General features: G+C 39.3%; 2 protein-coding genes across 12 annotated transcripts in view; one reads left to right on the top strand and one right to left on the bottom strand.

Annotated features, from left to right (window-relative positions):
• Positions 1–1,811, bottom strand: part of CAMKMT (calmodulin-lysine N-methyltransferase) — a 243,312-nt gene extending 241,501 nt beyond the window's left edge. Inside the window, exon 1 of the mRNA XM_068400366.1 lies at positions 1,301–1,811. Within this exon, the coding sequence (XP_068256467.1) occupies positions 1,301–1,399 (99 nt within the window). The 5' untranslated portion in view covers positions 1,400–1,811. The remainder of the gene's footprint in view (positions 1–1,300) is intronic.
• Positions 1,471–20,273, top strand: PREPL (prolyl endopeptidase like). 11 transcript variants are annotated; one of them, XM_068400348.1, is made up of 15 exons: positions 1,675–1,841; positions 2,552–2,794; positions 5,547–5,744; positions 6,271–6,337; positions 6,982–7,188; positions 9,244–9,367; positions 11,675–11,891; positions 12,252–12,437; positions 13,889–14,092; positions 14,839–15,014; positions 16,483–16,699; positions 16,889–17,038; positions 18,000–18,126; positions 19,217–19,299; positions 20,165–20,273. In XM_068400348.1, exons 2-15 carry the CDS (start codon positions 2,576–2,578, stop codon positions 20,243–20,245), a joined length of 2,256 nt encoding a protein of 751 aa, XP_068256449.1. In that variant the 5' UTR covers positions 1,675–1,841; positions 2,552–2,575; the 3' UTR covers positions 20,246–20,273. The 11 variants fall into 11 exon arrangements, with proteins under 11 accessions (XP_068256458.1, XP_068256449.1, XP_068256393.1 ...); XM_068400292.1 differs by having other exon boundaries at positions 1,772–2,004; positions 2,686–2,794; positions 5,550–5,744; XM_068400302.1 differs by having other exon boundaries at positions 1,772–2,004; positions 2,686–2,794; positions 6,985–7,188.
• The last annotated feature ends 1,104 nt before the right edge of the window (positions 20,274–21,377 follow it).

Here is a 21,377-nt window from a genome sequence, read left to right as displayed (position 1 = left end):
AGAGCCGCAGAGTGCAGCTTGCACAGTCTGCTAGAACAGAAACCTACAAAGACAAACCTGATATTCCTACCAATAACTTTGACATTTCCTGCTTTACAGTATAATAAAACAGCAGCTTGTCCTCTTGAACAGGACCAGAAAATTTACAAACTGAAAACACACCCAAAGAAAAGGTCAATATTAACCTCCCCACACCTCCCGCTCTGTTACCCAGCTGCAGCCAGGTGCCTCTTTCAACCCAGCTGCTGCCATCGGACCCACTGCTGCCACTCTGCTTTCCCAGGGAGAGCTCCCGATGGGCAGCTCCAGGCATCCATTTGCACAAAACTAAACATTTAAGTTAGGACCGTAAATATCACGTCCAATAACAATAACAACTAATGAAACTGATTCGGGTTTTTAAGCCTTTACGCATATGCTCATCTGCAGAGGAATCCTTGCCAATCTTGCACTGCTCCTAAAGGGTCCAAAAAAGTACCGAAGGCCGGAGCTGACAAGGTGCTGTTCACCTGCAGCGCAGGTGTAATCGCTTGCTGCTGCTTCCTTCTCACCCTCTTCCAAGCAGGACCCCACCGCTCACCACACCGCCAGCAGCTGCAGGTAAAGCGCAGTTTTCGCTGCCAGGTGAGTGGGGCCTCACCCCAGCTCCCCATGAAAGGCAGTTTGGGGTGGGGGCAAAGGGCAGGAATCAGGTAGCAGCTACGATATAACCGACTCCAGCGACATCGACAGAAGGTACGAAACCACAGCCTGAAAATACCACGCTAGTGCCCTTAGGCTGCAGGGTACCAAGGCGTTGCTGGCCCTCCTCCCGTTAACACCGTAAGACCACAGACTGCTTTTGGGATCGACTGAGGGCACACTTAAAAGAGCCGTGTGTGTCTATATATATATATGTATATATTTTTTATTATTACTATTTTTTCCCGGAACTGGGCTGCAAAGCCCTTTGCAAGCCCCGGCGTACTATTCCTCACAATCCTCCTGTCAGGGGTGCGGGCAGCTCTCCGCACGCCTCCAGCGCAGGCAGGATTCCCCGCCGGCACCGGCACCCCCGTTCCCGCCCGGGGCAGAGCCCGGCCCCTCAGCCGCTGCGAGCAACCGGCCACACGGACCCGTGACCGCCCGCCGCACCCGAGCGCGGTAGCCCAGCGCGGAGGGCACACGAACGACCCTGGCCCGAGGCGTCGCCGCGTCACGGGGCGGCAGCGCCGTTCTGCCGAGGCGCGCACCCCTCAGGCTGCGCCGCCGGCCCGCCCCGCCATCCCGGCAGCCCCTCCCGCCCGCGGGCTCCCCCTACCTGTCCGAGCAGCCGCCAGCGGGCTCTCGCCGCTCCCGCACCGCTCGCCTCGCACCTGCCCGCGGCGGGGCGGCGCGGAGAGCCGGCAGCTTCGGCCATGCGGTGGCGGGGAGCGCCTGGAGCTGAAGCGGTGGGAGCGCCTGGAGCTGAAGCGGTGGGAGCGCGCAGACCCCCCCTCCGCGGGCGGGGAGCGCTGCCCTGGCCGGCGGGGACTTGCCGCCGAGCCTCCGGTGGCTGCCAGGACCAGCCGGACTAGGGCTTAAGGGGGAGGAAGTGAGTGGCCATCTTTGTTAAGGGCAGCGCTGAGAAGACAGCTACGCCCGGCTCTTCAGGCGCACCGGAGGGCCGGGAACGCGCCTCAAAACGTCTGTAGCCTCCGCGCCCGGGGGCGAAACTGTGCGTGAAACGGGAGCGACTTAAGTCGCGCCAGGGATCGTGCCGGCCTGCCCGCCCCTCTGCCGCCGCCGCTCCGCGACCCCGCACTGACATCAACGGTGCTCGTCCGCCGCGGGTTGCTGAAGCCGCCCTGTCGCCATGTTGGGTACGGGCAGTCCCGCGAGGGAGCCGGGAGCTGCTCGGGCTGGCCTGCCATCTTATCCCGGGCGGCCCCGCCGGAGGGAGAGCGCGTCCAGCCCCGCCTGCCACGGCGAGTCCTTGCGCGGGCCGCAGGCGCTGCCCGGCGTTGGCACGGGCTTGCCGCGGCGGTGAGGGGCAGGGCTAGCGGGGAGCGGGGCCGGGACGGCTTCTCTGGCCCTCGCCCGGGCGGGACGGGGGAGCGGGCCCGCGGGCGGTGAAACGCGTGGGGCCTCACCCCGCGGAGCTGCAGACCTGTCAGTTTTCCTGCGAGGGGCTTCAGCTCTTGCTGCAAACTTACCCTCTTGAGAGAAAGTGATTTTATTGTTATGTAATGCTCCTGAAGGGGGAAAAAACTTCACAAAACCTTCCCGGCTTTTGGGTCTTCAACATTTAAACGTGCACAGTTGCATCCTCCTTCCTCTTTATTGGTAGTTTCACTAGAGCTGAATTTTCAACCACCAGGAACCATGTTTTGGAGTAAAGTAGCAGGTTAATATGCAAGCTAAGCTGCGTGTACCAGCTGTTAAGAAACAGCTCAAGTTTTACTGTTTCTTCTCATCTAATTTACCTAATGAATCAGTCTAATGCCTTTGAAAGAGACAAAGTTTTGCTTTCAGTTTATGTAATGTATATTCACATACACAGTGTAAATGATCAGCAGTTTGGGATTTTTAGAAATTTCAGGTTGACTATCAAGAAATGAAGGTTAGGACATCATGTGTTGGACTGCGAAATCTTCTCCAAAGGCTGAGCTTCAGTGTCAGATACTACTCTAAGCATAACCATCTACAAACAATATGTCTTTATAGTAAAATAAAACCAAAAAAATGCCACATCCTGGACTGCTCAGGAAGTGCGTGCACACACAGGACTGTGCCACCTGGAAGCATCCTGCCATGGAGATTCTTTTCCTGCAAGGTATGCTGTTTAAGTATGGACTTAATGTCAACAACCACCTTGGCACATCTGTTAAGGAAGCCAGCCATGTTTTTCAAACGTCAAGGAAACACATTTTTCCTAAATGGTTTGAAGCAGGGGGATAAATACTAGGATTTCACTTATGTTCAAAAACATATACTGTTGTTCAACTTTTCTGTACTGCTTTGATGTAAAGCTGGATTTTTGTTGATTTTCCTGCTGTAGCAATTTGTTTAAAATTGGTATCTTCCAGAAAGATTCAGATAAAGTGTCAGGAGAACACTACAGGGAGAGACCAGCTAGTGTAGAGGCAAAGTGTCCAAACTGATGTCACCAGACTTAACTACTGTCAGCTGGCTCAACAAAACTAGACCTTTTATGTGCTGACCAGTAAGTCATGGTTTGCACCATATTAAATATGAAAATATTCTATTGACTTCTCATAATCGTAGTCACATATGATAAACTATACTTTAAAAGGTACTTGGATTTATTTCCGTAAGTAAAGATTGTGTAAATGAGTGGCAATGTAGCACAGAGTCCGAAAATGGTCTGAAATAACTTCAGGTCTTCTGTTTCTGTGTTTCTAATACAGAGTTTGCTAAAGGTATTATATAAAAGCTTAGTGCAGTATGACAGCCTGTAAACTGATTTATATGCATAATGTGTAAATGCTGTTTAAAAAGATTGGTGTTTTGGTTTATTTTATCATAGAAGGGACCTTAAAGATCATCTAGTTCCAACCCCCCTGCCATGGGGGTTTAACATGTTATGTTAAACGTGTTTTCAGATGGATGTGTGGTTTTCCTAAAATTGTTTAAAGTTGACAGTGTTTCTTCAAAGGTGACCCAAAGATCATCTTGTTGTAACCCTCTTATTTGTAACCATAATATAAACAGTTCCTAAGTCTGTGTCTGAAATGTAAGCAAATGTTTCAAGGAGAACATAAGAAGTCTTGATGGATGAGCATGTGTGGTTCTGTCTATTCATTGTCAGTTCACTAACACAGAAAAGCTGTCTGTGACAAAACAAGTGGTTTTCACCTGAAAGGAAGCTGTGCCTGTTTGCTTTGGAGCAAATGTTTGCAAACTGTCACTGAGATCCTCTGCTATCCTCAAAGTCTTTCTAGATGCTTTTCTAGATGCCTCATTTTTCCTCAGGCAGGGAGATGTATAGTAACTAATATACACCTACACTATGGCCACCAGCTTTATGTAGTATTTCCAGATAAACACAATGGAAACTGTTGAAAACAAACAACAGAGGGGAATCATTAAAAGATTCATAAAGCGTGGAAGTTGCCAAAATAAGTTTATGGAGGTACAAGGGGAGATAATACATGTACATGAAAGAGACTTTTTAAATATCCAGAAATCATATTCAGCTCAGGAAATTCCTGAGATAAAAATCATTGAAGGCTGGGGGAATACCTGTTGGGGAATACCTGTGGTTGTCCCGTGTTTATGCTTCCCTAAGTATCCATTTGTGGCCACTGCGGGTTTTTGGTTTGCTTGCTTCTGGTTTGGGGAACGGTGTTTTCTTACAGCAATTTTTCCAGTGGCTCTGGTACAACTAACACATCCTGCAGTTTCTTTACCTTGACCAATTACACAGTTGCTCCAGAGCTTCTCTAAGGGCTTTCATGGTTCATTTGACTTGTGCTTCTGATTTGATGTACTAGGCTAGAGGGACTGTTGGTCTGAACCAGTAACAAACACCAATATGCTCTGATGAATGATGTGGTTTACGTTCATAGGGAGTTTGGTAACTGGAGCAGATAGATAGATAGTTTCTTCTCTTTTCCAAGTCTGCTCATACATTCAAATTTTAGATTGCATGCATTTGTAAAGAGAAACCAGGAACAAACCATCAGTTCTTGATGCAAAGTAGAAAGTATATGCTGCATTTTAAGTTTAGACACGTTTACATAATACAGTGAATGTTATAAAATGCTACTTTGTGTGACCTGTGCAGTTATGTACTGTAATACATGTTGCTAAGCTTATTATTTGATCAAACAAGATTTTACAGGAAGAAAAAGAAGTAGCATTGTGCTAGCAATTTTAACATTTTTAACAGTTTTACAAGAGAAGACAGCTTTGTTGGCAGTGAGGTAGCAGTAGTCTGCTCATGGATCATGGAAAACCAGATCCTTAAGCTTATTCCTGATAAAATTGTTGAGAACCTATATCAGGTAGCTGCCTCACTTCATTCTGTGCCTTATGAACATTTATACTAACACTTTTGAGGAGGTGGAGCAAGGAGCTGAACAAGCTGCTAGAACTCGTAGGTACCAAGACAGAGGTGTGTGTGGCATTGTTGTCTAGGAAAGGAAATGAGAAATGATACTTCTAAAGATACAGGAAAATTATGAGAAAACACCTCTGAAGAAGGAAAAATAACAGAATACCATAAAAATTAACTAAAAACTAGTTCTAGAACAAGAACAAACATATTTACATATAATCGATTAAGAGCATACATTAATGGTACCCTAAATCTTGAACAGAAGACCTCAATAAATGTGTCAAGTGGCACAAGCACATTTGACAATGCCTCTCTAAAACATCAGGAAGAATTGAAAAGAAAAACTTATTCCAACTGTGGTTTTTCTTTTTAATGGCACGTACTATTGTAATAATGCAAATTTGGTTTTGGGTCTGTAGCTCAGGAAATATAATTATTGCCTCAATATATTTATATTGGAATACAGAGTGCTAGCTTGTAGCCATTGTTGTCTTTCCTTACTTAGCAGGAAGGAACAAAAATCCCTTCCAAAAGGAAGCAAAATACATCCATAACAACATCAGAGCTTCTGTACAAGAATCTTCTGAAATCAGAGCAGGAAAACTGGAGCGACATTTCAGCAAAGTACAAAGCTATGACAAAACGAATCAAGGAAAAATTAGAAGAATTGCACAAGTATACATTCAATTCAGGAAGCCCAAGGGTAAGTGGCAAAAAATACATTTCTTATCATTGAGTACAAATAAAAGGCAGTGAAGCCATTTTTGCTATAAAATGATGTTTTACTGATTATTTTATGGTGGTAGTTTTGAGTTTTGAATATTTTAACAATTGTGGATAGTAACAGCATGTGTTTAGAACAGCTTATACCTGTTACAATAGTATATTTACCTTAATTTCTCCATAGGCAAAAGCAAGTTAGTTACAATAATCATCTGACTTTTTGATAAAGAATTCAAGATGTTGTAAGTTACAAGAGCAATTGCAAGTGATCTGAGCCTTTTGTTAAATTTAGAGCAGGTATAGGTAGCTTAAGTACCCTAACTTTGAACGAACCTTTCTGAGGGGTGCAATTGCTTCTTTAGTATCAAATACATGTGCTGTATTCTGTCATTTCTCTATGTTACAGTTGTGTTCTACAAAACAATGACTGAATATAGGGATTCTAAGGAGACAGATAGTCTTAACTATATGTTGGACTTGAAGCATGTTTGTTTTGTATTGAACAGATCAGGTTCGGAGAGAATGTGTACTTTGAAGAGAATGGCTGCATATTTCTTTCAAAAGTAGATGATGGTAAGGGATTTCTCTTCACAATATGGTGCAAGTGTTAAAAATGTACATGTATCACAATGTACTTTTCATACATTAAAGCTTAATTGCTCTGTTTCTTAAAATAATGAAACAAAAACCACTTCAATAAAATTCTTTAATGATTCTGGAATCCTGAATCTGAAAAGATGAGGTGAAGAGAGTTAGGGAATAGTATATATTAATACTAAGGCAAGTTTCTGGAGAGGAAAGAGAGAAGTAATTTCTTTTTCAGAGCCCTAACTTAACATTTTGAAAAAGGAAAAGCACTTTCATGCTTTTTTATTTCTGAGGGTGTGGAAAAAAATTGTATTTAGTAAAAACAACTGTGCTTTAGGTATATGAACTTTAAAATTTAATACATTTACTAGAAGCCAAGATCCACACTTTTAAAATACTTTTAATAATAACTACAAGACCTTTTTTTTTCCCCTGGACCTGTAGTTTCTTGTTTATTTTTGCAAAGTGCATTTGCAAATATCTTGCAAGACAAATATTTGGTGTTAATAAATTCCAGTAATATGCTTGTGAATATTGCAGGCAGACTTGTTAAATAAAGGCATTAACAACCACTGTTCATTTTGACAGTGCCTTAATTAGAGGATTTTTTTTGCTCTTTTTTTATGTAGTAGATGAAGGAAATGTTGACATTTTATTCAGTACTGAAGAACTTGGCTTTTCTGATGCCTTTATTCAACGGATCAGAATTTCACCAGATCAGAGATACATGGCTATCAGCTTAAAAAATGAAAATTCTGAAGAGGCAACCTGCGTTATTATGAAACTTGGTAATTTTCCTGCAGTGGAAAAAGTAATTCCAAATGTATTTAGTTTTGGTAAGTTGTTTATAAATATCCTGTGGATCACAGCAGCTTTCAACACAACATTTTCGTTAGTCTACAAATAATATTAAAATACTAAAAAAAATAAGGAAGCAATATTTTTATATTTAATCCTTATAGCTTTTGAATTGTTTCTTTTTTAAGATTTCTTCCATACTGCACAATTACAAGTTATCTGATTTGGGTGAAAGTGACTGCTTTCTGATACAAGTTTTCCTGCACTGTAAAAGCAAGCATTTATACATGTTCAAACAGTCATGCATATCATTCTTTTTATTTAATTCAATACACTTCTTTAAAAATTCACTGACATAACTATTTGTAATATAAAGATCTATTTGAGAGATGTTCTAGTTATTAAACCCTTACAGCTACAACTGAAGTCACCGATAGCTGTAAGGCACTTGGCTTCGCTGAAAAGTGTGCAGGTGCTACCTACTATTAAGTATTGGCTGGAATTCCAGTTGGACTCTAGGATGTGGGTCACAATTTAGAGCCCAAAGAAGTCAGTCAGGCCTTGAGTCAATTCTTGCAGAATAGATTACAGAGCTTTACACTGCTGTTAAAATAAGGAGAGGTAAACTGAAGTGAATGGGAAATCTTTATTTTTTTATAGTATGTTAAAGAATATAGCAAAAAGAGTGCAATAGTGTGTATACAAGTTCCACACCTTGTATTTTGGATTATATCATTAGATGTCATCAAGTGTATATAGTACAGTAAGCAATTTGCCTGGGCAGGGCAAGAATTTAAAACTCTAGGTAAAACTTCCTAGTCAGAAAAATGAAGAGTAGCAAGAATTTAATGTTGTGTTTGCACAATGGAAGTTTATAATGCCTGTTGAAAACCAGGCCTGAAAATTTGCCACTGACATTTTTCACTGTGCTTGATTGGAACACATATCTAGGTTTGTCTGGAAGAATCAATAAATTTAAGAAACCAACTCCCTGTTGCCTATATAGGTGTGACAGATTATGGTAGATAAATAAGGGTACAAAAAATGACTATCAGAATGGAAGAGATTACAGCCACGTTGTAAACTTAATCAGGTGTAAGTGAGGTACAGAGGTATCATGAAGTACAGAGGCACCTCAATCATGAGCAAGATAATTGGGTCTTATGACCACTTGCAAAGTATATGCTTGTATTGCATGATACGCAATAGCAGGCAGACAAATGAAAAGTCCTTGAAAATTTAGATCTGTGTTTTTTTAAATGCTAGGCTATAGAAGAACTTGGATTTCCCTTCTAAAGGCTTGTCTTCATAGTGAACCTTCAACTACCTGTGCACTTTGGAGCCACATTGCTGTTCAGATAGCACATTGTTTGCATTACTTCATTGTTGTACTTCCTCGGGTTTTGTACTGAAAATTAGTATTTATGCATAAGACAGCATACAATAACTTTTTAAAGCGAACATATTCAACATCATTCTGGTGGCTGTAGGAGCAGCAGAGATAGCAGTAATTCAGCTGGATCAGTCAGATTACTAAACTTCAGAATAGCACAGTTCCTGTATTTATACATTTCTAATGCTGGTGAACACATACAAGCATAGAAAACTGGAGAATTTTTATCTCAGCAGTACCCATGGGGCACATGCATCATCTCTTTTCTCTAAACGGTTTGCATGCAGTCACATGCAGTGGTGCAGAGCTCATACTATCTGTATTATCTTGCTGACTCCATGTAAACCTCTGTTTCTCTGCTCGGTTTAAACAGTCACATATCTTCTATTTTCCTGTTACCTCCAGAACCCCCACAGGTCAAGAGCTTCCTCTTCCTGGGCCCTGGAACATCGTCTTCTGCCTTTTTTTTTTTTTTTTTTTAAATATATTACAAGATTCTTGTTCTGTGGGATTCAGAGAAAACATGGAAAAATCTTTTTGTGGCTTACCCAGCCTCTGGGATGTAGAAGTGCTGTCCTCAGTTCCACGTCAGCTGCAACCCACCTTTTTCAGCTTTGGGTCCAGTGTTCATGGAGCTCCGTTTTCTCTCAACAATAGTATATACTGTTCCAAATTTGATATGCATTTGTCTTTTTTCCAGAATGGGCTACAAATGATGTTCTGTATTACACAAGTCAGAAGAACCTTAAATGCCAGAATGTGTTTATGACCACTTTCACTAATCAGAAACATACTAAGTTAGTTTATACAGAACAAGACGCAAGGTAATACTTACCGAAATATAACAAATCCTTTACATATTCTAGAGTATTTTATATGTAAAATATAACTGGTTTGGAAAACAAATTCTTCTGTATCATATTCCAGACAGTGAAAGGCATTTTTAAGTTGTGTTCTGCTGTCAGGAGTGTCTTATGCAGTCTGAGAATGTGCTCCATTCTCCTCTTGATATGTGATCAACAGAGATTTAACTTTCCTCTCTTGCCTCACGAGTTCAGCTGAGTTTATAAATGTCAAGGTCAGTCTCAGGTCAGGGTGTCCTTTAATGAATGTGTGACAGTTTCATGCAGGGTAAATCAGACTGTGGATTTCACTTTGTTTTCTCTGCTATTGATGTCTGATACATCTTTTAAAAAACATAGAAGTTCAGGCTACTCCTTGCTCTGGGTAATGGATGAGCAAAATCATTACAGCATTCCCAGAGATAGAACTATTGTTGACTGAATACCCTCTCAATAACCTTTCTTTAAGCAGTGGTTTACGAAGACAACAAGGCTCTTGCTAAATTGAGTGCAGAACTAGTTTTTCAACCATGTAGCATGTGGTAGATTTATACAGCATTCCATAAATGTTTGTGATTATTCTTAATTCAAGTTACATATGCAGTAAAGATATTACAATTATACTTTCATCTAAAAAAACCCAGAAAAAATCTGCAATTGAGATGGAGTAAATAAGATCCTTTTGTTCCAGCTGCATTTGATGCATACTTTTGGAAAATCAAGTTGCACTGACCTGACACTTCCCCACAGGGAAACTGTTGGCATAATTCTGAAGGTCATAGTCATTACAGTAAATCTACTAGAAACTTACTCTAAAGGTTCATGTGCTATTGCAGCTCATAACTGAACTAACTTGTTCATCGGAGATGGCAGAACATCTTTTTTTATTGCCATTGAGCAGTTCTGTTCTACATCTCACCAGCTCTTCTAGGTGCAATCAAATTTTTTTTTTTAGAAGCTGAAAATTCTTGACTTCCTTAAAAAAAAAAGCTACAAAGACAAAAAAAAATTGGTAATACCAAGGCCAGAGTCCTTGGGGAGAGGTGCAACCTGCATTTCAGCTTGACTTTCTTAGAGGTAAGGTCAGCAGAGCTGAACTGTTGGAATCTCTGCTGAATGCAGTGCTGCAGTCTCGTCAAATTTGTGTGTATTAGAGAGGCAAGAGGCTGATTCCTTGCAGAATTTAGATCCCCTGCTGTGCCTGTCCTCCTAAAGATGTCAAGAGGGTGCAATTAGAAAAAACAATAGTACCAAACAAAATAAAAAGTTCCTCCACCTGCAAATAATTAAAGGCACTGAAAATGCATCTAAAGCATCCTTTCCTTCACCAGACAAATATTTTGAAGTCTAGAGGGATCATTATTGCAGTCATGTATTTGATCTGTATAATGCAGATTGCAGTACTTAACCCTGCAATTTCTTGCTGAAATCTTCTGGATCTTTGTGTTGGACATAGTTTTGCTTTTAGAGACATCCAGTCTTAAAGATTCAAAATGGCAAAGAAACTGCTATGTCCCAAGTTGTGACATTCCAATTAATTAGAATGATTCGTTAGAAATTTGAATCTGAATTTCAGCCTGAACTTGTCTAATATTAGCATCCAGCCACTGTTATCATTCTGTTTTCTTTTTCTGGATTTTAGAAGCATTTAAAACCAGTAGATAGTTTCTAATTTCTTAGATAGTTCCAAAACCAGTTCCTATAGGGTTCCAGTTTTATCACTGCAGCATTGTCCATCTTGTCTCATATAGGCCTGTTTTTTAAAAAATAGTCTTTTTTGTCTTACTTGCTTCAGACAAAGTTAGGTCAGTAACTTAGGCTTTTTATCAATTTATAATAGCTCCTACTTTTCTTTTGTTATTGCTGTTCCTATATGATGTCCTTTGTTAATTTTACTTTAATTATCCATTATTACTTTTTTTTTTTTAAATAGAGTTATGAGCTCAATAAAAAGTTCTATGTTTTGCCTGAATTTTAAAGCCTGTATACATCAATGAGCTTCCAGTCTATCTCAATGATGCAAAAAACCTGGATTCAGTTGGGCAACAACTGAACAGCTTTCCTTGCAGATTTCAGGTTCCACACACAAGACTGGGGGTTTTTGAATCCCAGGATAAATGCAGCAGGAGTGGGTTTGGGAACCAAGTAGTCTGGAATTTCTCCAGCCTACTTACAGGCATGCTGTTTCTTACCTTGCAGATGGAAGCCCATGATTCTGAAACAACCAATGTATTTTTTAAATGCTAATGAAGTTTAAGCTTTTTTTTTTTTCTAAATTATTCCTTACAGATTCTTTGTGGACATACATTGCACAAAAGATAGGCGTTTTCTCACAATCAACAGCAACAGCAAGACAACCTCGGAAGTTTGGCTGGTTGACTGTAGATATCCTTTTAAGTTACCCACTCTTGTACAAGCACGAACAAAAGGGGTCGTTTACCACATTGAGCACAGAAATGACAAGTTATATATTCTTACTACATATGGAGAGCCTGCAGAATATAAGGTAATTTTAACAGTCATTTCTGCTACATTAAAATTTAAGTCAGTGATCTCAGTCTGTATAACCCCATGCCACCTACAGTTCTGCTGGCTATACCAAAAGCACTTATTGCATGAAAATCTTCTATAGATTAATCTATGAAAATTGAACTTACTTTCCCAAATGCTACTGAATTGTTCTTCCATTTTGCCCAAGTAAAGGGAGTTTAAAACCCTCCCGTTTTAGTCAGGCAAAACCCTCCAATACAAACCAATAATTTTTTGCAATAAAAATGTTGCATGAGATCACCTGTATGTCTATATATCTCATTTGTAACTCTTAACTACATCTTAGTAATGCAAGGTTGTTTTTTTGTTTTTATAGTTGATGAAGGCACCAGTAGCTTCCAGTGGCATGGAGAACTGGCAGTTAGTTTATGCACTGGAAGAGAAAACCAAGCTAGTAGACTTGGAGATGTTTAGCGATCACTGTATTATGTTCCTGAAGAATGTTGGTCATCTTTACTTAAATGTGATTTCTTTTGTTTCACATTCAGTTCAGTCAATAAAGGTACGTTTTAGCTTGGCTTAAGCACCATAGTATTTTTCCAGTGCTATTTATTTTTTTTTTAGCATAACACTATAACAAAAGCAAAGATAAATTCCAAGAGTAGAAGTGGTTTGGAAACTATAATACTGCCAAGTTTGTCATTAGGAGTAACTGTATTACCTGTGGCTGTTCTTCAGGATTTCATGTGGTGGCTTATTGTAGCACTTAGAAAGCTAGAGAGCCTATGAGTCAGTTCCTTCCTCAACTTACTACTGTCAAGCTCTTGACAATACAGCTGATTTCTAATGTAAAATAGGACTAAACACTCTTACTTACTTTTACTGGGCCTATTTTTGGTTACAGTCATCAGTATAAGGAAGGAAATAAGCCTGGCCCTCCCACAGAAGAAAGATTAGAACATTCAGAATACAAATATGGACACTGTCCCATAATAAATGGGAAGAGTTGATATTGCAGTACAATTTGTGCAAAGTATTTCTTCCCTTCTCTAGTTATTGCTAAATACTTTTGGATTAAAAACAAAGTGACTCAATTCAAAACCATGATTTCTGGAGACCATTCAGACAAAATAATTGATTTGTTTGCCTGAAAAATACAGTCTGAAGAACTCACAAGTTTATTGCAACAAGGTACCAATGCTGCATTCTATAAAAATGCTACAGAAAAAGGTTTTCAACAAAGTACACTGTATGGTCTCTGAAACCTTTCGTTTTTGAAAATGGTCTTAGTTTATTTATTCAGAAAGGGTCTGTAGTTACTCTGGAGAACTTGGACTTCTGCTGCCATTTCAGAATTCTCTAGCAACCTAACCCAAGTAAGCAGTGGCCTGGCAGAGGGTTTGACTACGTCCCTGCTGCTCTCAAAGAATGAATCTTGATTTCTTTTATTCTTAGCAGAGTTAAAAATCTTAAATATAATAGCAGTAAGTGTCTGAGGGTGAATGTGCCAGGAAAAGGTTTTGTTCTTCACAATGGCTGGCACTAGGAACAAAGTTAAGAGGCAGGGGTTTTCAGTGGCTTAGCATTACTGAGCTAACTCACAGAAAAAGCATAACAACTGACATGGACTTGGCTGTATAACGCGTTGAAGTAGGACTGGAAATCAGAGGGGAAATAGGATCTAAAAAATAAAAACAATGCAGAATCCTTTCAAAGAATGTTTTAATTTAAAGAAAAAAATCTGCACTAATGCCCATTGTAAACTGGCTTTGGATTTATTTTTCTTTTTTGTTTCATTGTTGAACTTTATCCAGTGGCCTTAGAAGAAAAGTTTGCCAAAGTCTTTTACTTTTTGACTGTTTCATGACTGAATTTAAAAGGAATACAAATTGTGCTACATACAAACTGAAGATAATTAGCTTCATATTCAAAATCCTTTCCTCTGAAGGACACACTAGGCAAAATTTACAGAAGCAGTGTAAAGGTCTCACTTGAAATGCCGTGTTTTCTCAGCTACCTACGTGGGCCTGTGAATTTGAATTGGAATCTCATCCTGAACATACCACCAGCACTTGCTATTTTCAGCTCACCTCCCCAGTACACCCCCCTAAGCGTTTTGCATATTCATTTAAAGAAAATAATCTCATTGAACAAGCTGTGCAAGAGGTACCAATTATCACGAATTGTCACACTACACGTTTACTAGCTAAAAGCAAGGTAAGATTTTTTCAGTCCTTTTCGCATTCCCTTTATTCTTCCCTTCCTCCCCACCCATTTAAAGAAAATGCATTTGGCAGGGACTAGAGATTTAAAAAAATGTAAAGAGCAGTTGGTGCTATAGTTACTAAACAGTAGGTGTTTTCTTCAGTGCTGTAGAGAACAAGGAAGAGTCGTGATACAATTTTTTTTCCATTAACCTGGGTATGCTAGAGGAGATAGATAACAGTACATGATGAGTCAAGAATCTTAGTATAGTATAACTTAGAATTGCTAGTTATGTATGGTATCATGCTCTCCATGATAAATGAAAAAGATGCCAGCTGTTGAAAAGAACACCCCACAACCAGCTGCACAGTATAGATCAAGAAAGGAAAGTTTTAACAGCCTGAGTATAAAAAATTGGAGATGTTAATAAAGAGTTTGTGCTGCAGTAAGTGGTAAACTATTTTGTTAATAATAGATATTCTTGGTGTTAAAGGGGGAAGGAGACTTGGGTGCTTTGGTAGTTTAAAAACTCCTCAGGTGTTGCACTTAAATGAATTTTATACTCTGCATCCGTAAGCCTACACAGCAGAGGTTCAGTCTCTCGCTTTATTTTTCAAGAGTGCTTTGTACATTCTAAGTGAAAAAAATTACAGTAATCAAAAAAACACATTTTAAAATAAATAATTGGAGTTTTCATTGCCATGTGTCATTGAGATTTCTGAAATGTCCTTTATTGTAAAATACTCCTTCATTTCCAGGATGAAACTTTGGTGCCAATTACAGTTTTTCATAACATGAATTCTAAAGAGCTACACAGGAAACCACTTCTAGTTCATGTATATGGAGCTTATGGCATAGATTTGAACATGAGCTTTAAAGAAGAGAAGCTGATGTTAATTGAAGAGGGTTGGATATTAGCATATTGCCATGTTAGGTAAGTCAAATACAAAATGGAATTAAGATTTTAATCTGTAGGATATACAGATATTTCTTGATATGTAACTGAAGAGGTACAGAAATAATTTTTTCATGTAGCTATACCTAATCCTTCATGCTTTTCACTTCCATCTCTTTGTAGAATTTTTTTTAAGTAATTTTTAACAAAAAAAATTAATTTACCTCAGGAAAAAAAAACCTATGCTTTCAGGACCCCATACTGCATGTAGATTTCTTAAATCAACAGGATGGTTGTATGTAACTTTTAATCTTTTGAAGTCTCATTACTTGTCTCATCTTTGCTCAAGAAAAATTTTGATAACATGTTCAAATTGCAATGACATGCTACGTCCCTGTTCCGAAGGGCAGCGTGTACGAATGCTCAGTCTGCGTCTTCTGAAAGCCGTTTGCCTTCTGCAGCAACAACTAAGCATTCAACCTGCATCTCTTGTTCTTTTGTTGGCTAAATCCTCTGCCTCCAGTCTACAAACCCTCTGTCTACAGATCTACTAGTTTTATAAAACCACGAGGTACAATAGGCTTCACATTTTCATAGAGATAATAATTCAGTAGGTAAAGAAGATAAAAGAACCACTTCAGGGACAGAAAGAAAGGGGGAGAATGAGCAATTGTTTGAAATACCAGTTCCAAAACAAATTCAGCATACAAATATATTCAGTCTGCTAATGCAGTGGCAAGCATTGTGCTGTTCTTCCTCCCACCCCTTTAAGTATCTTAAGATGCAAGTCAGTCCTAGATGAAGATGGATTCTTCATCCAAAGATGAAGAATTTTGGCAAACTTATCAGTGATTTTCAAACTTGAAACATGAATAAGGAAACTTCAGGTGGCTTAGAACCAAAATTGTAGTTGCATGAAAAGGAATACAAATAAATTTTAAAATTCTGTGACTATTACAAAATGTAACATTTCAAGTAGTGTTTGAAATTCACAAACCAGAAAAAAAAAAACCAACCAACTTTCTAACAGTCACAAAATTTAAGCTACCAGGAGTCATCTTGAGAGTCTCAGTGTGGAGCTGAGAAACACTATTTTAATGTTTTTAAAACGCTAGTGTTAATGATAAGTATTGAAAATGTTTTAGTTACCTTTTTTAACGGTTTCCTGTATAAAAAGATAATATTAATGTCTGATTTGTATTGCCTACAGTGGCAGTATCATTTCCTAAAGTGGTGCTTTTCCTGTGAGTTCCCAGACACAAGCACACAAGGGCACGGAGGGCCCTTATGCAGTTAGGATTTTCACCAGTCATCGTGCATGAATTTTTTTTGTTTGCATGTTGTATATTTTAGCCATAAAGGACAAGAATAGAGAAAAGAAGAGTTAATTGGTAAGGCAAACTATGGTTTTGCAATTCTGTGGCTGCTCCTCTCCTTTCTTTATCTGAAGCTTTGCCTTGTAACGTTTTCCAAAGAGCCTCCAACTTGAAATTGCTTTCAATTTCAGGGGTGGAGGAGAGCTGGGCCTTAGCTGGCACAAAGATGGATGTCAGCATAATAAACTCAAAGGTCTCCATGACCTTAAGGCTTGCATCATGCTGCTGCACGAACTAGGATTTTCTCAGCCAAAATACACAGCACTAGCAGCTGCCAGTGCGGGAGGAGTTCTTGCAGGAGCCCTGTGCAACACTGATCCAGAACTTATCAGAGCCGTGGTTTTACAGGTGAGGTGCTGCAGATCTTTTATGGATTATGACACTAAACTGTATTTTCTGTTTCATTCTACCAGTTTCAGAATTGGAAACATTCCAATTCAGAATTCACTTTCTCATTTGTTTGAGAAAACCTTGACCTAGGCATCTGAGGTTCTGTGTCCTAATTGCCAACTTTTTTTTTTTTAAATATCTTCTAAGGCTCCTTTCGTAGATGTTCTAAATACAATGATGAAAACTTATCTCCCACTGACAATTGAAGAACAGGAAGAATGGGGAAATCCATTAGCAGATGAAAAATGTATGAAGTATATCAAAAGCTATTGTCCATACCAGAATATTAAGACACAGGTAAAATTATGCTTTCTGTGTGGAATACTACAGTAATAAAGCGTAGCAGTTTATAAGAAAACAAAAAGCAGATAACTGGAATTTTTAAAAAAAGTCTATTTTACCTTTTCAGTGCTTTAAACCCCAGTATTTTAGAATTGTCTTAGCTGCTGCTTTGTGTTAAAATGAATCATCAATACAAATATAAACTATTTCAGTAATAATCTTAGGAATATTTAGCATCATAAGTGACTACTGAAATCAACCAAACGCTTTCTCCTAAATAATCAACAGATTTTGAAAACTGATTTTGTTATAGGACTGCCAGGAAGTAATAGATTATTCTATCATGTAACAAACCTCAATATGTAAAATACCTTCTCCTTTTCTGGGGTGTTTCTGTTGTTCTAGTGGGTTTTGCAGAGTTTGTCGCAAGAGGAAGAAGGTATTTTCCAGTGATTAAATACCTTTTCAGAGGCAAACAGTGAAAAGGAAAAGGAGCTAGAGCTTTGACATTGTCATCTCAGAGGAAATCTTTCTATATTTGAAGTGTTAGCTGTGTTGCATAGCTTCATTAAGTAAAATCTTACTATATAAAAACAACTACTTCTTATGTGTAGAAAGATTACAAAAGTAAACCTCAACTACTGTTCTAGGGAGAACGATTCCATGATGATTACTCCCCTTTTTCTGTAATCCTCAGCAAGCAGGCATGTGTCAGACCTTTACCAGTGGGGAGAGGATGTTTTTGATTACCTTTTGCAAGTAGATGATCCCCTTATATAAAGTCATTTTTCAGACCAAAATACTTTTTGCAGTTAGAGTGATAAAAGTGCTTTTTTAAGAGCAGGTGATTATGTAATAGATGTGGTTTTAGATAAACCATAACAGGTAGTACAGTAAAATAAACAGAGAAGAATTTGTTACTTTATGAGAAAAATCAGTTGTCAAGTCTTTAACTGTTTTTGTTTTTTAATCTCAGTGTTATCCTTCAGTTTTTATCACGGCATATGAAAATGATCAACGGATACCACTAACAGGAGTTTTACAATATGTTCAGAAACTTAGGAAGGCTGCACTAGATCATGCCAGCAGAACAGGTAAGAAAGGTAAGCATAAGAGTATTACAGATGATACATGGAGTTAACTGAACCAGAATATTAGAAGTTATGTACTTACACACCATAGAGATTGACTCCTCCTTAAATGCATTCATTTGTACAATACAATCCAGTATCTAAAGCTCTGAAGTAATTTCTGTTACCTGCAAAGACGAGATGTGCAGTCATACGGACAAATAGATAAACCTCAGCTTCGAAGATGCACTCTACAGAGCCTTAAGAGGGACCAGATATCTCTGTATTGTAGACCTGCCTGAAAATAGTTAAACCCCTGTGTTAAATATTAATAGTGACAAACCACAACAGGCTCAGGAAACACTCCAAGATGAAAAAAAAATAAAGACTGGAAGAATATGAGTTGGGCTCACTCCTTCCTAGGCCTCAACATATGGTGACTGTTGGACAGGGCTAGGTGAACCCATACTGTCCAGTGCAGCTACTAATAAGGCCAGACTGCAGTTCTCAACAACACAAGGATAAAAATCTTATTTTTGCCGCTCTATAAAAACCTACTTTTCCCACTTTGCTAAAACTGCAGGTGTTAGTCTTGAGTTAGAATGACAACAATGCTGAGGCATAGACGCTTTTATACCTGAAGCTCTGGCTTTGGGACTGTTTCCAGCAAAAGGTACATTCAAGCCTTATTATTGTCTAGTACCATCTAATCTGGGGAGAGGCTTTTACCATCAGTACCAAAATAGATCTTGAATTAGCTTGTCTAAATTTCATTATGCCCCTTCTCTGCTAGCAGCACAACTGCAGTGGATGAAAAAGGACAGCAGATGCTGCAACTCCTGTTGTGGCCTTTGATCAGAAAGAAAAAAGCACATCTTTCCAAAAAGACTCAGAGAGAGAACAAACACACTAAATATATAATCATTTTTCAAATATGTAGTTAATAGAAATACAAAAAGTTCATCCAGCAAGCCCCTATATGATTCTTTTTTTTCCTTAAGGAATAACAGAAATTCTATCAGGGCAGAAGGCAGAATTTTCTACCCCTAAACAACTCCCATCCCCACTTACCTTTTTTCCTTGTTCATTCAATGTCAAGTGATCACTAGCTTCATTGTTCCAGGAAATTGGATCCCTAATATCATCTTAGACATCCAGGCAACTGGCAGTCATTGTCATTCATCTTGGGAGGATTCACTGAATGAGGTATGTTCCCTTTGTTGCACACATCCATAACATGTTGGGGGGAGGTGTCCCCTCGATTGATACTTCAACCTCAGTAATTCATGCAGTCATTGAATGTGTGTTTGAAGTATTAAAAGAAAAAAAACACTGCTGAAATTAAGGTTGTTCTCACAACCTTTTACACATATTGCAAGAGCAACTGCTGGTTTTATATATATAAAATTATATATCTATCTATATTTAGATATATTTTTTATATATATATGTAAAAGAGCCAGTGACAGAGCCAGATTATTGAACCTCATTGTGCCTTAAGCCTCAAAATAGTATTAAACTCCCACTGTAATGTGCTGAGAGCTTTGAATGAAAGGTTTGAAGTTGTGCAAAACATTGTTCCAGCAGGAAAAGTCTTGCACTGCAGAGTATTAAGTGCTTAAAATTGTCATACTGGCTATTTACTTCCATCTTCCTCATGAGTAAAACATATGATGGGTTTGATCTTTACATATTGAAATGCATGATCTGTACTATCAAAGGATGCTACTACAATTAGGTTTCAACATTTTGCACTTTCTACAAGCGTGCGTGCTAAAAGCAACATACTGCCAAGACCTGCCATATTGTTACCGATGTCTCAGACTATCGCAGGTGGATACAAATTTGATTACTGTTAATTTTAACAAATTCTAGCAAATACTATTTGGTTGTCGTGGCAGTTATTCCCAAAATGAACTCTTTCAGGAAAAGCTTCATTCTGTCTTAGGGCAAGGTATTGCTTAGCATTAGTATCGGAAAGGAAGAAGATTAGAATAGCTGTGCAAGAACCTGAAGGTTTATAGTGCAAAGAATTTTTTTATTTCGTAATAAAATATTTTCATTATTTTAGGTTGCAAGACACCTTGCTTTTCTGAACAAAGAACTTGAGGAAGCATGCCATCTCCAACATCATATCAAATCCTGCAAATAGCTAATAAACACACTGACCATCTGAAGAACTTTGGGTCAGATTTTTATTTATATGAAAAGCAAACACCTTCTCCAGAGGATCTCTCCTCTTGGATCCCTGCTTTATGGGCATAAGCAGACAAGAAATTCAAAGACAAAGTTGGGTGTGGCATTGTCTTATAAATATACAAACTAAGAGCTGAATTTCTCCCCTGCCAGAGTGTACAGAAGTAGCCGCCTGCATTAATCAGTTTGTTCAGTAGAGTTCTGCTCACATAAGCAAGCACTGCAGCACTATACAAGTGGAGCTGAAGCACAATGGTTGGTGCTTAAAGCCTAACATGTGAAGACACACACTTTGTACAGGCAGCCTTTCCAATCTAAGACCTTTCTTCCAAGATCAAATTTTACACAAGGCAGTAAAACTCCCAAGAAGTATTTAAAAGTCTCACTGGGGTCTTCTGAAACTAATTCCCATACGTAGGTGATGATGATTATTGTCCTTCCTAGCTACCCAGCAGCCATAGTGTACTGATCGTATGGTGGGAGCGAACAAACTGCAAAGAAGAAATGGACTCTCAAGAACAGGAATTTTAGCAGAACTTTCATCTGAGTAGATTCAAAATCTTGCAGTTACCTTAATTAGCATGGTAATCTTAAAAAGGAGGTGCCAAAGTTCCTCCAGAAGACAGCTTCATGTCTGGCCCAGCAAGGAGTCAGAAGCGGCATTCGTGGCCACCAGGCTAGGAGAGGAAGGGACAGGTCACACCGAACCAGGCTGGGCATAGGGTCAGCACACAGCCAAGGTGGGGGTGCTCCAGGACCCTCTTTGCTCGACCACAGCAAAGGCACAGGGACATGGCAGGGACTGCCATGGGACTCAGAGGGTTTGGCACAGCGGAGACAGATGTGGTCCCCAGTGGCTGGGGGACCAGAGCAGGACACATCTCTACCTGCCATAGTTGACCAGGCACAGCAACGTGGTTTCCAGATGAATGCCCCAGAATGAGATACCAGAGTCTTTCCAGAGGATAAAACAAAAATAATTCCCCCACTGAAGCAGCCCGATTCACAGCTTTGCCGACCTCTGAGTAAGGCACGAAACTGCTACACATTACTTCTTAAGACAGGTGCATGGTGCACACCTCGGGCCA

This window comes from Nyctibius grandis, chromosome 1 (assembly GCF_013368605.1).
Source record: "Nyctibius grandis isolate bNycGra1 chromosome 1, bNycGra1.pri, whole genome shotgun sequence".
In the NCBI taxonomy this organism is placed as follows: Eukaryota; Metazoa; Chordata; class Aves; order Nyctibiiformes; family Nyctibiidae; genus Nyctibius; species Nyctibius grandis.
Note: the sequence above shows the minus strand (reverse complement) of the source record. Positions and strands in the feature narration are given on the sequence as shown.